The sequence below is a fragment of the Stegostoma tigrinum genome, chromosome 23 (assembly GCF_030684315.1).
Source record: "Stegostoma tigrinum isolate sSteTig4 chromosome 23, sSteTig4.hap1, whole genome shotgun sequence".
Taxonomy (NCBI): domain Eukaryota; kingdom Metazoa; phylum Chordata; class Chondrichthyes; order Orectolobiformes; family Stegostomatidae; genus Stegostoma; species Stegostoma tigrinum.
This window is the reverse complement of record NC_081376.1, coordinates 39,628,238-39,643,265: the sequence shown is the minus strand read 5'-3', so window position 1 is coordinate 39,643,265 and position 15,028 is coordinate 39,628,238. Positions and strand designations below refer to the sequence as shown.

The following is a 15,028-nucleotide window of genomic DNA, read 5'->3' as shown; positions in this document are numbered from 1 at the left end:
TCTCCAGCTTTGCCTAAGATCAACATTTGCAAAGACAGTCAGTCATTTTTAGTATCAGAGATAATGGGAACTGCAGATGCTGGAGAATTCCAAGATAATAAAATGTGAGGCTGGATGAACACAGCAGGCCAAGCAGCATCTCAGGAGCACAAAAGCTGACGTTTCGGGCCTAGACCTGATGAAGGGTCTAGGCCCGAAACGTCAGCTTTTGTGCTCCTGAGATGCTGCTTGGCCTGCTGTGTTCATCCAGCCTCACATTTTATTATCTTAGTCAGTCATTTTTATTGATTTTGCTTTTGATTTGTTTTTGCCTGTGAGAATAGAAAGTGTAACATTTTCAATCTGATAGCCAACTGTGACAAGTTCTAAAATATATCTCACTGCATTGACAACACTTCAATATTATCACTTCAATATTATCTTTCTTAACTACTGGGTAATACAATTGCTATTTTTAAATCATCCAGAGGATGGTGGTGTTCCCTCACGATTATGAGACAGGATGCCCATTAATCCTATTCGTTCCTAAGATAGCAATTTAAGCTTGTTGCAACTAAACACAGACAAAAGACGTATCTGCCCCTCCATGTAACAATGGACAAGTTCACAGAAGATTCTTTATTATTAACAGAGGCACTAAAGGCTCCCAATCCACTTCCTTACAGAAGAAACATGACAAGCCTATGGCTTATAATCTGCTGGGAGACGAAGTTAGTTTTTGGGCAAGGCCATATCATTCCAAAACTGCTCATTTTAAGTGATGGTAGGAGTCAAGGAGGCAAGGTACTCATTAAAATGAGAAAGATAGGGAAAAGTCTTCACAGGACTTAAGACCAAGCCAGCTTCTTATTAACCAGGTAGTGTGGGTTATGGGCAACAGATCCTGATCTGTCTAGTTAAGTCAAGAACATGTACATTAATTGTTGCTCCAAGGCAGCACATGTGTTCAGTTTCATTCTTGGTCAGAAACTGAGCAAGATCCAGAGATGTACCTGTTTCTCTTCACTAAAGTGTACTGGGATACTGCATTCAATTGCCCAATGTGATCTCTAATGGTGAAAATTGACAACAATCAACAGTAATTCCATTCCAGAACAGTTGGTGTAGGGCTTGGGGGAAAAGAAATTTCTTATGTAGTAATTAGGAAGATTTGAGGTCAAGACTTATTCCTGGGTTGGAAATGGCAATTTAACGAGTCTCATTATGTCACAAATATAATCCCATCAAGCAATCAAATAACATTGCAGAATAACACCAAAGTCCACTTCTGCTTCATTAATGCTTCACAAATAGACTGCTACAATAAAGATTCATGGCTCTGCAAATAGCTTTTATCCTACAACTAAAATGTCCATTAGATATTTTTTAAAAAGGCAGCATTGTGATAGCTATGTTTACTACTGCAAGCAAATCATATCTTACTACCTGGTCTCAGAGCTTTGCAAGCCATGGAAAAGGAACAGAAAAATTACAGCACAAAGAAATTCCCTTTAGAATAACTAATCTTCAACAAAAACTCTTATTTCTTGTGTTGACATGGTTGTAAACAAGTACTAATTTCTTCTTCAGTTGCTGACTGATCTGTTGTGCATTTCTTGCTTAAATCGACGATTGATTGTTTCATTAATTCAATTACGTTAATTGAAACAGTCCAACATGAACTGAAACTTACTGAAGCCAACTGATCTCTCATTTTGTTAATGTTAATAAATCTAGTTCACAAAAATGACTAGTATTCTTACAGGAGAGGATCCTTAAAGCATGATGAATGAGTTGAGTTATTTCACCATCTCACACTTCTAGAGGGAAAATCCAAAGCTACCAAAATTATCAAAATGACAAACAGCAATTCAATGTCAAGTGTAACCAAGTACATTTTAGGCTCTTTGCACTGATCTTGCATTGATGTATGAATTGGCACCTACACAACCAAGTACAAAACTATGTGATTGTTTTCCCAACTTATACCACAAAGCCAATAAATTCCTTCTAGAAATTATCCTCCTGCACAATTTAAATGGTTGCACAGATTTGAGATTTTGAAAACTGCAGCTCCACAATTTTGCCACGAGTGATATAGAAAATAAAGTTTGAAAACAAAATGAACAGCTCCCAACATGGTGCAGTTTTTTTTAAAAGAATCTACATTGTGCACAATTTAGCAATATGATTAAAAAGGTTTCTACAGAATGTGATGTTAGCCAGCAGTAATCATCACAATTGCTCCCAATGTCCTTGGGCTGCAGAGGGAAGAAAGGCTGTATAATCAGCTATCCCACTCTTAGCTGTTTATCAGCGTTATGTCTTGTGCATGGTCAATTACAGTGTAAGAAAACAAACTGATTCCAATGCCCCAGGGCTAAATGCACAAACAAAAAGGCAAGATTCTGAGTGCATTACTAATAATTCAGGATCACGTTAGTTGTAGAACTGCGCTTCAAGAAAATGCAGCACTAAGCAGGAGGTTCATCAGGATAATCCTGGAAAGAATGGCAATTTTTTATTATAATTTAAAAAAAAACCTTAAGACTTTCAAAATGGTTTAAAAGCCAGATAGGTCATTTAAAATTTATACCTTAGAGAAAAGGAAAAACCAAAGTGATTTAATTTAATTATTCAACTGATTCACTATCTGCAACGTGTAACATTTACTTATCAAAAAAACCCAGTTTATACAAAGAACTTGCATTTATACAGCACCTTTCATGACCTCAAAACATCCCAAAGTGTTTTATATCATTGAAGAATATTGAAATATAGTCACAAGATCACAAGTTTGCACAATTCAGGCTGGCTATGTCAGGTGCTTATGTTTATTCCTTTTTTTGTGCTGCCATCTTTTAGCTTGGAGCAGGTTATCTTCAAGACCAAGTATGTAGCCAAGACATGCAAAACATAATACAATACTCCTAAATACAAAAGCAATTAAAACAAACAGGGATTTTGGTCATACTTCTTAGCTTTTACAAAACAGCAAAGGAAATCTGAAGTATTATGCAATTAAGTCTCCATATTCAGCAAGGTTTCTTAAAAATTCACTTTACAAAGTTGGCCTTTTTGATAGAAACTTAAGATTTTGCACCAGTGAATCACGACATTTTCTTGCCAAGTAAAGGAAAGGTGCACTTCAAGTTGGCCTTAGGGATCATTTCAATCATCCATACCAATATTTCGGAATAGATATGACATTGATTCACCATTGTGGATTCTTCGAATGGCCTCAGATAAGATCATGCTGATGTCAACGGTCTTTATTTTATGGCACTGGAGTTTCTGGATTTCATGTGGGATTGTATTGGTTACTACCACCTGTGGAAGAGCAAAGTCTATAATTAACAGGTTAATGGTAATTCAATATCAGATCTCTTAATAATTTACAAATCTGCATTGTTGAATAGCAATCTGTAATAAAGAATGGCTTCCTCTCCTTGCCTGTCAACATATACATTTCCAACAATAGGGAATAAATTACACTTGTTTAATAAATAGAAAAGTCTAAATATGAATTCAATATCATCAACTACCTATTGTCAGACTTTTGTTACCTCATCAATTGCGGATTCTTCTATCAATCTGGGTGCATCAGATGACAAAAGCCCGTGAGTTGCCATTACATAGATTTTGTAAGCCCCTCTCTCCTTCAATGTATCTGCAGCTGCTAAAAAGCTATCAACGTCATCAATTATGTCATCCTGTCAAAAATTCAAATATTAAAAATAGTCTATTAGTAAATTTTATTTCAGTTAAAGAAGTAAACTTAACTGAAGGGACAAGAACAATGTTTTGTTTCTGGAGCACAATAACATCCTCTGCTGACAACAAGTGTCTATAAAGTGATCTCACTGCAGCTTTACATTCAATTCCAATTTTCCAGAGGGCCAGTTTCTATCATTAGCAGGGGGATGACTGAGAAATTACACGTAGGCTTATGTTTCTTGGGATCCTGGTACAGAAGTTTAAAATGACTCAAAGGCACTCTGTCTGTGGACTGAAGAATGCCTAACTGAAAGATGTTTGGGACAATATTAAACACATTTCATTTTCAGAGAACAGTCTAAGGCACAAATTTGGAACTCATCATTTGGAACCAACGCCAAGAAATGACTGATCGAGGAAACTGCAAACACAACTCTAGAGCTCCAGAGCATAACCTCAGATGCTCAATAGTAAGGTTCATGTAAACTTTTGCAGCACAGCAGGAACTTCAATTGACAGGACTTGATGGTTTAAAGATTCATATGACCTCTCTAAAATAAAATGACATTGTCTACAGGAATAGTGCCAGATGACTGGAGGATAGCAAATGTGGTTCCCCTGTTCAAGAAGGGGAGTAGAGACAACCCTGGTAATTATAGACCAGTGAGCCTTACCTCAGTTGTTGGTAAAGTGTTGGAAAAGGTTATAAGGGATAGGATTTATAATCATCTAGAAAAGAATAAATTGATTAGGGATAGTCAGCACGGTTTTGTGAAGGGAAGGTCGTGCCTCACAAACCTTACTGAGTTCTTTGAGAAGGTGACCAAACAGGTAGATGAGAGTAAACCGGTTGATGCGGTGTATATGGATTTCAGCAAGGCGTTCGATAAGGTTCCCCACAATAGGCTATTGTACAAAATGCGGAGGAATGGAATTGTGGGAAATATAGCAGTTTGGATCGGAAATTGGCTTGCTGAAGAAAGACAGAGGGTGGTAGTTGATGGGAAATGTTCATCCTGGAGACCAGTTACTAGTGGTGTACCGCAAGGGTCGCTGTTGGGTCCACTGCTGTTTGTCATTTTTATAAATGACCTGGATGCGGGTGTAGAAGGATGGGTTAGTAAATTTGCAGACGACACTAAGGTCGGTGAAGTTGTGGATAGTGATGAAGGATGCTGTAGGTTGCAGAGAGACATAGATAAGCTGCAGAGCTGGGCTGAGAGGTGGCAAATGGAGTTTAATGCAGACAAGTATGAGGTGATGCACTTTGGTAGAAGTAACCAGAAGGCAAAGTACAGGGCTAATGGTAAGATTCTTAGCAGTGTAGATGAGCAGTGAGATCTCGGTGTCCATGTACACAGATCCTTGAAAGTTGCCACCCAGGTTGACAGGGCTGCTAAGAAGGCATACAGTGTTTTAGCTTTTATTAATAGAGGGATCGAGTTCTGGAACCAAGAGGTTATGGTGAAGCTGTACAAAACTCTGGTGCGGCCGTACTTGGAGTATTGTGTACAGTTCTGGTCACCGCATTATAAGATGTGGAAGCTTTGGAAAGGGTGCAGAGGAGATTTACTAGGATGTTGCCTGGTATGGAGGGAAGGTCTTACAAGGAAAGGCAGAGGGACTTGAGGCTGTTTTCATTAGAGAGAAGAAGGTTGAGAGGTGACTTAATTGAGACATATAAAATAATCAGAGGGTTAGACAGGGTGGATAGGGAGAGCCTTTTTCCGAGGATGGTGACGGCAAGCACGAGGGGGCATAGCTTTAAATTGAGGGGTGAAAGATATAGGACAGATGTCAGAGGTAGTTTCTTTACTCGGAGAGTAGTAAGAGAATGGAACGCTTTGCCTGCAATGGTAGTAGATTTGCCAACTTTAGGTACATTTAAGTCGTCATTGGATAAGCATATGGACGTACATGGAATAGTGTAGGTTAGATGGGCTTGAGATCGGTATGACAGGTCGGCACAATATTGAGGGCCGAAGGGCCTGTATGTGCTGTAATGTTCTATGTTCTACTAGAGTTCAAAGTTCATTTACAAAATAAACTTGTTGTTTACAAACTAAACAGATAGCATGCCGATTTTTAAATATTAAATCAATTTGATAATAGGCAATCTCAAGGCTACAATTAGGATTTTGTTTACAAAATCCCCAAGCTAACCTTCACCTTCATTTTTTTTTTAAGATTAGATTCCTTACAGTGTGGAAACAGGCCCTTCGGCCCAACAAGTCCACACCACCCCTTGTCTACTCTCACTAGATTATTTAATGGTGATCAGCAAGAAGCACTGATCTTCTCCTTACATGAATGAAGGCGCTGGCTTTGCAGACATTTTTCATGTCAATACTGGTCAGCATTAAAAACTGAACATTGTGCTCCTCTGCTCAAACAAATTGAAGGAAAAAGATACTGACAATTAGTTTACTCCGATGAATAGCTAATTATAATTCTGCTGATTTGGCAAAGAACAGCGGCTTTATTCTGTTAGTAGTGTAGAATAATGAATAACACACGGACCTCATTGGTTCAGTGCCAGTATACAGTGAAGTCTGAATGTTAACAAAAAGTGAACTTGTTTATTTACAAACAAGCATGATGAATTAGAGGCTTTATCACTAACTTCAAGCTTTAAATCAAATTGATGTGAATGAAGCCCATGATTTACATCAAAAGGTAATAAGAATGTTTGAATGACTAATCCTTGAACAGTTATATAGCCTTCATGAAGAAACCTAGATTAATGAATCCAGACGATGCAAAACGTTGATATTCTGCTTCTGACCCTAATCAACATACACTCTCTGCAATATTAAAAATTACAAGTGTTATAAATCAAGAGAGGCAATTATTAATTTGACTTACTAAATTCACTAGTAAAGTTCAACTAACCTCGTAGAAATGTATACTTATTCTGGGATTGCAGCATTATGAGGGGTTTGACAATAAAATTATTATTTGTTCTTATATACATAAAAGATCAAAGTGACTTGACTTTTAAACCTCAGAAGTTAAACGGCAGCTTATTTTAAAAGTCTCCATCTACTTTGCTTTTAGCATTTTTGTAAATTTTTGAGGAATTTTCCTTTTTAAGAAAACAGGAATTTAAGTTTGGATATATTGGTACTTCTGTGTTATCTAATATCACTTATCATCTCGTTTTCTAGTATTAAACTCTTTCCATCTCAACAATGCTGTGTAGGTCACAATTTAAAGAAAAGTCTAATTAGTAATTTAAAAATTGAGAAAATGCTTCCTTACCAAAAGACAGTGACGAGAATGTGCAACCCTGTTCCGCATGAGTAACAGAGTTGAATTGTATAAGATGCATTTAAGGGGAAGCCAAATAATTTGCAGAAGGGAAAATGGTCAAATAAAACAAATACCTCCATGGACTGGCTGAACCAAAAAGGTCTGTTCTTGTACTGCATATCCTTTTTAAAAGCTGCTTTAAAAAAGTTAGCAACCTGTTTTACTATTTTACAATTTCAGCAAACCTCTGAAAATATTTCTCAAAAACAAAAGATCTTTTCTTACTAGTATTTTAAAGTAAAACATTTCCCCACTATGCACAGTGTTGATGTCTTTCAAGACTTTCAACGGTAAACTCACCACAATAATAGCTATTCTTCCTCCTACATCTCCAACAACTGTGATTGGAGGCTTTTCCTTTGGAATCGCCACTGATGGAACGACAAATAAAAATCAAGATATCATACCTGTTACACTCATAAGTTCATTTCAATAGAAGCAAGCAATTCATTTGCAAACAAACTCTCACTGAAAATTATTAGACAGTCTGCGATTAAAAATAGTGACAATTAAGGTATAATTAGAAATACAAACAATACAAAGCACGTGGCAATGCCTTTAACTCTTCATATCCGATCAACACCACTGTACAGTTCGCAATAAACAAAATAAGCCTGGTGAAGGCAGCATTTAAAAACTTAAATGAAACATTGCTTTTAACATACTGAGAACCTGGCTGGAAGAATAACATTAATCCACCTTTTTAAAATAGAATCTCAGAGCTTTATTTCATTTGTCTAAGGTATTGGTTCATTTGTATTAGCATGCAATTTGCACAACAAAAATAACAGATATATGACACCATCAACTTACTAGGTATTTCCAGGCTGGGGTGTATTGCAGCTGCATTTTTCACTGTTGGTGGTGAATGTCGGCCATCAACTAAATCGGATTCTGCATCCTGCACTTCACCATGTATAACGGCAATTCCTAAACGTAATCGCTCTGCAAAAGACTGTGCTCTTAAACAGAAAAAAGATCAGGTCTTTAAGATTCAGCTCTCCAACAGAAATTGTCTTTATTCTAACATTACACAATACAGGAATGTTCATTTTAAGTGCAAAACTTTCAACTTTAAAAAAGTGTGGGAGAAACAAGTGAAAGAATACATTGGAAAAGAAAATATTGTCTCTTTTGCTAGGATTCAGAGGAAACTCAATACTGAAACCTTGTAACAATGAGTCGATCGCTCAAAATATTGGAACACAGACTCCGTAACAGCAATATGGCTGTATCTATATCCACAGGGACTGCAGGGGTTCAAGGCAAATGCTCACCATGACCTTCACAGTCAATTAGAGGTAGACAATAATTGCATGCCTTGTCATCAATGCTGACATCTCACGAAGAGATTAAAAGTAGTCCCTATTCTGGTGTGCGCGTACCTTTTGGCAGATGCTGGTGACTTTGCGACAATCACTGCATTTCTGTAATCAGGGATCTGCACAAGGAACGATAGATCAGGGAACAGACAGGGAGAGAATTAAATATGAATTACTCAAACCCTTACACTCCATCATGCATATCATCAGCATTATTTGCTCTCAGCTCATATCACATTATAACAATTGTTTAATATTTTAAAACCAACAGAGTCATATTAGAGGCGAACACTATCAACGTTAGATTTAGTTACTGGTTTCAGCTGTTAATCTTGTATCAAGAAACAACTGGTCCTTGGATTTTCAAAGCGCGACACATATCTCAGTCAGCACTATTTAGACAGTTCAGTTATAGCAAAACAAGCAGCGTTGTTTTAGCTTACTAAGACAAATTGCCAAAGTTATATTCGAAATCAACAACACCAATGTGCTTTTCATAGCTATTTTGTAAACTACACAATAGATAAAATCAACAGCAATTTTGGTGATTTTCTCAAAGCAGATTTTCTCTTATCTTGATTTGTCCAAGTTGCTGATGTTGGAAAAGCGCAACTCAAAGATGTACAGTAAATAGTACTGGAATGCTAATCTTTATACAGTATAGACCCCCCTCCATTTTCCCCCATCAATGCTTAGAGGCTAATACTGGTGAGCCTCAGACTGGGCTCTGCAAGCTCAATGCGTGCTCAGCACTAAATTATACTGAGCAATGCTACACCATTATCAAATGTGTAATCAAGTAGTTCTACCATCTGCATTGCTGCGCTAAACTGAAATCTACATTTTATAAGCAGCACAGATCCTACAATGAATAAGTTTCATTACTATGTTTAACAAAGTAGTTCCTGATATTCAAAAGCAAAACAAGCCCCTGGCAAATTTAAGATAATAAAATGCGAGGCTGGATGAACACAGCAGGCCAAGCAGCATCTCAGGAGCACAAAAGCTGACGTTTCGGGCCTAGACCCTTCATCAGAGCTGATGAAGGGTCTAGGCCCGAAACGTCAGCTTTTGTGCTCCTGAGATGCTGCTTGGCCTGCTGTGTTCATCCAGCCTCACATTTTATTATCTTGGAATTCTCCAGCATCTGCAGTTCCCATTATCCCTGGCAAATTTAACTTCGTTTAAAGTTTAACACTGAACCATATATTCATTGCTTTTGTATGGAATCTCAAATATTTCGGCAAGTAACTGTAGTTGTGTGCATTTTTGGTGACAGCTAACAGTGCATCTCATTTCTGAAAACATAGTCAGTCAATAATTCCATGAACCTCACCTCTTCCTGAATGTATTGTAGGAGGAATGGAGATGCTCGCAGATTATCAACTGGAATATTGAAAAATCCCTGGATTTCTTTCTGATGCAAATCCATTGTAATCAAGTGAGTCAAGCCTGAGGAGAATGTAGAAATAAATACTAAATCTGCAACAACTTGAGTTCTTATCCACTTGGTGCCCTTGTGGCAGCATTCAAATCACAAATTACTAAACATTCAGTAATTTAATCTTTAGCTTGCTTTATTAAAAGCATGGTTAATGTCTTGTTTCAGAGTCCTTTCCATTAACTGACATTATAGTATGGGGTGAATCTTATTCACCAAGAGAAATCGTTGCTCTTTCTAAACATTTTTAGTTTTTGAAGTGCACTTGCCCACTTCAGTCTTCACATTCAAAATATCTTTGTAAGTTTAAAAACGTGGGGAAGAGATATGTTTTAGAGAAAGAAACTCCCAAGATGAACACATACTATACATATTTTTATTACATTTACTCTGCAAAGAACATAAATTGTGCACAAAATGCTCAAGAGAATATGAAGGATTTAAGTTTGTTTGAAATGACATTTTGCAAGTGAAGGTGATAATGCTTCAACAGAGGTGATGAGCACTCATTTGGAAGAAAGCTCCCTTTTACCCATTTGCTGACCAGCCAATTCACGACACTATCTTAGCCTACTCTCATTTCTCGCTGAAACCTAAAGTTTTATTGCCTAGTAAACTAAATTGCATATTGCCTTAGCAGCACATCATCCCTGAACACCAACTAATCCACACTTCCACAAAATGAGATTTGTAAGAAATATTAAATAGATATGCAGGAACTAAGTCGAACAATGTCACAGCAACTGAACAGGTGACTGAACTTCTAAAAAGATGATTAAATTCTTCAAAAATTGCTAAGGTACAACCAACAATGGTGTAATATGGATTATTATTTGAAACACTTTTGCACTTAGTTATATAATACAAGTGATAACCAAAATACTGGAAAACTAACTTCATCCACTAACTAACTTTCTGACTACTGCAACCGGACTACACAGATTACCACTACTTATTTTAGAAGGACTAGAAGCACAATTAGGATTCTGAAGAAGAGTCACAGAATCATTGAATCTCTACAGCAGAGAAAGAGGTCATTTAGCCCATCAAGTTTGCACCGAGCCTACAAACAGCAAAAGACAATAGGAGCAGAATTAGGCCATTCAGCCCATCGGCTCTTCTCTGCCATTCAATCACAACTGATATGCTTCTCAACCTCATTCTCTTGCCTTCTCCCCAAAATCCTTGATCCCATTACTATTCAAAACCTATTAACCTTTGTCTTAACATCAATTACTTTGCCACAGAAGGTTAGAAAGGCCATGAGTTCCACAGATTCATCTGACTGAAATTCCTCATCTCAGTTCTAAAAAGAATCATCCCTTTACTCTGACACTGTGCTCTTGGGTCAGAGTCGCTCCTACTCGTGGAAACATCTTCTCCATGTCCACACTGTCTAGGCATCTCTGTATTCTGAGAGCTTCAATAGGATACCCCTTCATCCTTCTAAACTGCATACAGTACAGACTCAGTCTCAACCACTCAATGACAGTCTCTTCATTCCCAGGTTCAACCTCGAGAATCTCCTCCAGACTCCCTTCAAGGTCAACACATCCTTCCTAAGGTATGGGGCACAGATCTGCTCATAATATTCCAAATGTGGTCTTGATCGCAGCCTTTAACAACCTCAGCAGCAAATATTGTATTTTAGCCCTCTCAATCTGAATGTTAACATTGTACTTGCCTTAACTACCAACTGAACCTGCATGTTAACCTTAAGGGAATTTTGAACTAGGATTCCCAAAGCCTTTTCCCTGTTAGAAAATAGTCTACACCTCAACTCTGCCTGCCACAGAGCATAACCTCGCACTTTCACACATTGTATTTCATGTGCCACTCCTCTGTCTACCGTCCTAGCCTGTCAAGTCCTTCTGCAGCCTTCCGACTTCCTCAACACCAGCTTTCACTCCACCTATCTTCCGTTGGTTTTTAAACCTTGCCAATCATCTGGTTTATAACAATGCATGCTGTCTTTCTGTAATTTTGAAATGATCCTTAACTTCCTTGGTTAACCTTCGGCAGTTTATCTATTTCCTAGAACTCTTCCACATCGGGATATACGTTTGCTGCAAAGTCATGAACTACTTTAATAGTTCAGTCTTTTCTGCTAAATTCTGTTCTTAGTGCACTCCAGCCCTCATCTCCATGTAATTACCTTTATTTAAGTTTGTGCAGTTGTTTCTGACTCAACTTTCTCATTCTCAAACTGAATGCAAATTCTGTCATGTTATGGTCACTTTCCTTCAAGGATCTTTTACTCAGATCACTTAGTAAACCTGCCTTATTACACATTATAAGATGCAAAATAGCCTGATCCCTGGTTGGATCTACAAAATTTTGTTCGAAAAAATTCCCTAAATATACCATATGAATTTTTTTCTCATGGCTAATTTTGCCAATTCGATTTTCTCAATCTACATGAAGAGTAAATGTCACCCATGAATAATTTTTTAATAAAACACAGCATTATCATAAATTTTATGCCCTATGGAACACCTGTCAGAGGCCTACAGACTACTCGCATCACCGTCATCTTCTTCTCGTTATTTATTATCCCAATCCATCTGGATCCAACAAAATCCAATCCTCAATAATTTCTTACTATCATACTTAGTTCATATCATACTATGAAAGTTTCATTTCCTCTCCATTCTTTTGAAAAGACACAACCTTGAATCATTCCCAGCTTTGATACCCTTCTATAAATCTCTATAATGGCCATAAGATATTACCCATTAATCTCTATTTCAGCTGTTAGTTTACTTATTTTGCTCCAAATACATGTTAAAGTAAAAATCCATTAATTTGCCTTTTTACAAATTCCCCTGCTTCGACTTCAACTGCTGTCATGTTTATGCTTAAGATGTATACTCTGTCCCTTCCTGCCCCATTCTAGATATCACTATCAAGAGAGTTGCTCCACAATGATGTCATAGCCTTTTGCTTTGTAAACATAAGTACTTTCTCAACTAGCCCCCACCCCCAGCCACCACCACTCACCCCATCACTGCTCTCATCAAACTTGGACTGGACATTCTATCACTGTTCTGGGGCTTGACCAAATAACTTTGGTCGACATCAATGCAACACCGAATACTGCATGGGCAAACATATTGTCTTTTGGTTGAGGATTCAAAATTAAGACCATCAGACCTCTCAGTGAATGCAAGGTCTCCATTGGCATAAGCAGAACTCAGAACATCAGCTCATGTTTGATCATCATTTCTCACTCGATCACCACCAAAAATAGATCAACTGGTCATCACTCCAGTGCTGCGTTTCTGGATTCTAGCTGAGAACAGATTTGGTATTGCATTGCCTAAGACCAATGAGTACACTTAAATTCATTTGCTGCAAAGTTAGTTCTTGATGTCTCAAAAGGTGCAAAAAGTGAAGCTCTTTCTCTTCTAAATCAAATAAAACGCTTCACCATAGTTCAGGTACAGTGCCAATGAACAGAAGTGCAGCAAAACAGAAGTTGTTGGAAAAGCTCAGCAGGTCTGGCAACATCAGTTAACATTTCGGGTCCGGTGACCCTTCCTCAGATCTGGACCCGAAACGGTAATTCTGATGTTTTTCTTCACAGATGCTGCTAAACCTGTTCAGCTTTTCCAGCAACTTGTTTTTGTTCCTGATTTACAGCATCCACAGTTCATTCAGTTTTTATTTTTGCAGAATATGCAGCTCAAACACAACTCACCGGCTTTACACATCATGGATGCAAGAAGCTTGGACACAATGGAACCTCTTTTCCTCATTTTACATTGCTTACTATACGGAAAGTAAGGGATTACACCAATGATATTCTTGGCACATGAGGTCTTACAGGCATAGATCATGATAAGGAGTTCCATAATGGTGGTATTGACATCCCTGTTTATTTAAAAAAAGCAAAATTATAAATTTGTAAAGTAGCTCTTATCATACTGGGCAATGACATTTATATTGAATTTATATCCATTGCTCTCCTCTTTCTTTGCCCCCTTTAAAAAAAGTCATCCTCAAACAGGTCCAACAGTCCTGAAAACTGACAGTATGGCTCCTTAACAAAATTGAATAAATGTAAGAGAACAGCCACCCCCACAATCAGGGCTAGGTAAAAGTAAAGTGCTGAATTTTGGTAAGGCAAATCAGGGTGGCACTTATACACTCATTGATAAAGTTCTGGTGAGTGTTGCCGAACAGAGAGACCTTGGAGTGCAGGTTCATAGTTCCTTCAAACTGGAGTTGCAGGTAGACAGTGTCGTGAAGGCAGCATTTGGTATGTTTGCCTTTATTGGCCAGTGCATTGAGCATAGGAGTTGGGAGGTCATGTTGTGGCACGACACTGATTAGGCCATTTAGAATACTGTGTTCAGTTTTGGTCTCTCTGCTACAGGATGGACGTTGTGGAACTTGAAAGGGTTCAGAAAAGATGTACAAGGATGTTGCCACGGTTGGAGGGTATGAGCTACAGGGAAAGGCTGAATAAACTGGGGCTATTTTCCCAGGAGCATCAGAGGATGAAAGGTGACCTTATAGGAGTTTAAGAGGTCATGAGGGGCATGGGTAGGGTGAATAGGCAAGGACTTTCCCCTAGAATAGGGAATCCAAAACTAGAGGACATGATTTAAGGTGAGAGGGGAAAGATTTAAAAGGGACTTTTTTAAGGGGCAATTTTCTATGCAGAGGATGGTGGGTGTATTGAGTTTGATGCCAAAAGAATTGGTGGAAGCTGGTACAATTATAATATTCAAGAAGGTGTTGGGATGAGTATGTGAAGAGGAAGGGCTTGGGGGGGGGGGGGAAATGAGCCAAATGCTGGCAAATGGGACTAGATTAATTTAGGATACCTGGTTGGCAAGGACAAGTTGGACCGAAGGGTCAGTTTCCATGCTGCACATCTCTCTGTCTCTTACTCTCTCCAGGCAAATCCAACTAATGAAGCAACTTAAGGCTAAACTTAAAACTGCTGTCTCGGTTAGTCCTGAAACGATTCAGTACTGTAGCTACCTGAATTCACAATAACACTGTTCCTCTGCTGTCATATAAAACTGACAATTAATAGGCAGACAGCCCTAACGGAGCTCTGTACAAATGTTCATATTGATACACTGGCAATCCAGCTTTATGCAACAGAGATATTACAAGTTTTTTTTTTTAAAATGTAGTCAGGTAGATTGAACCAGATCATTGAGAATTAAAACTGTCATCTTTCACAGGTTTCTTTTAATTAATAAAAGGCTGGTAAAACACAGCAATATTTCTTAGAATCTAT

The 15,028-nt window shown here is 38.0% G+C and overlaps 1 protein-coding gene across 12 annotated transcripts in view; it reads right to left on the bottom strand.

The window, feature by feature from the left end:
* The window catches only part of prpsap2 (phosphoribosyl pyrophosphate synthetase-associated protein 2), a 43,747-nt gene that overhangs the window by 5,765 nt on the left and 22,954 nt on the right, over nt 1–15,028 (bottom strand). For 11 of the 12 annotated variants that reach the window (XM_059654080.1, XM_059654079.1, XM_059654081.1 and 8 more), the window contains 7 exons: nt 13,472–13,644; nt 9,667–9,782; nt 8,394–8,449; nt 7,822–7,970; nt 7,309–7,379; nt 3,546–3,692; nt 3,198–3,309 (listed from right to left, as the gene is read on the bottom strand). In XM_059654080.1, coding sequence (XP_059510063.1) covers nt 3,198–3,309; nt 3,546–3,692; nt 7,309–7,379; nt 7,822–7,970; nt 8,394–8,449; nt 9,667–9,782; nt 13,472–13,644 — 824 coding nt within the window. Of the gene's footprint in view, nt 1–238; nt 3,310–3,545; nt 3,693–7,308; nt 7,380–7,821; nt 7,971–8,393; nt 8,450–9,666; nt 9,783–13,471; nt 13,645–15,028 lie in introns of those variants that run through there. The other variant, XM_059654083.1, reaches the window with a different exon arrangement.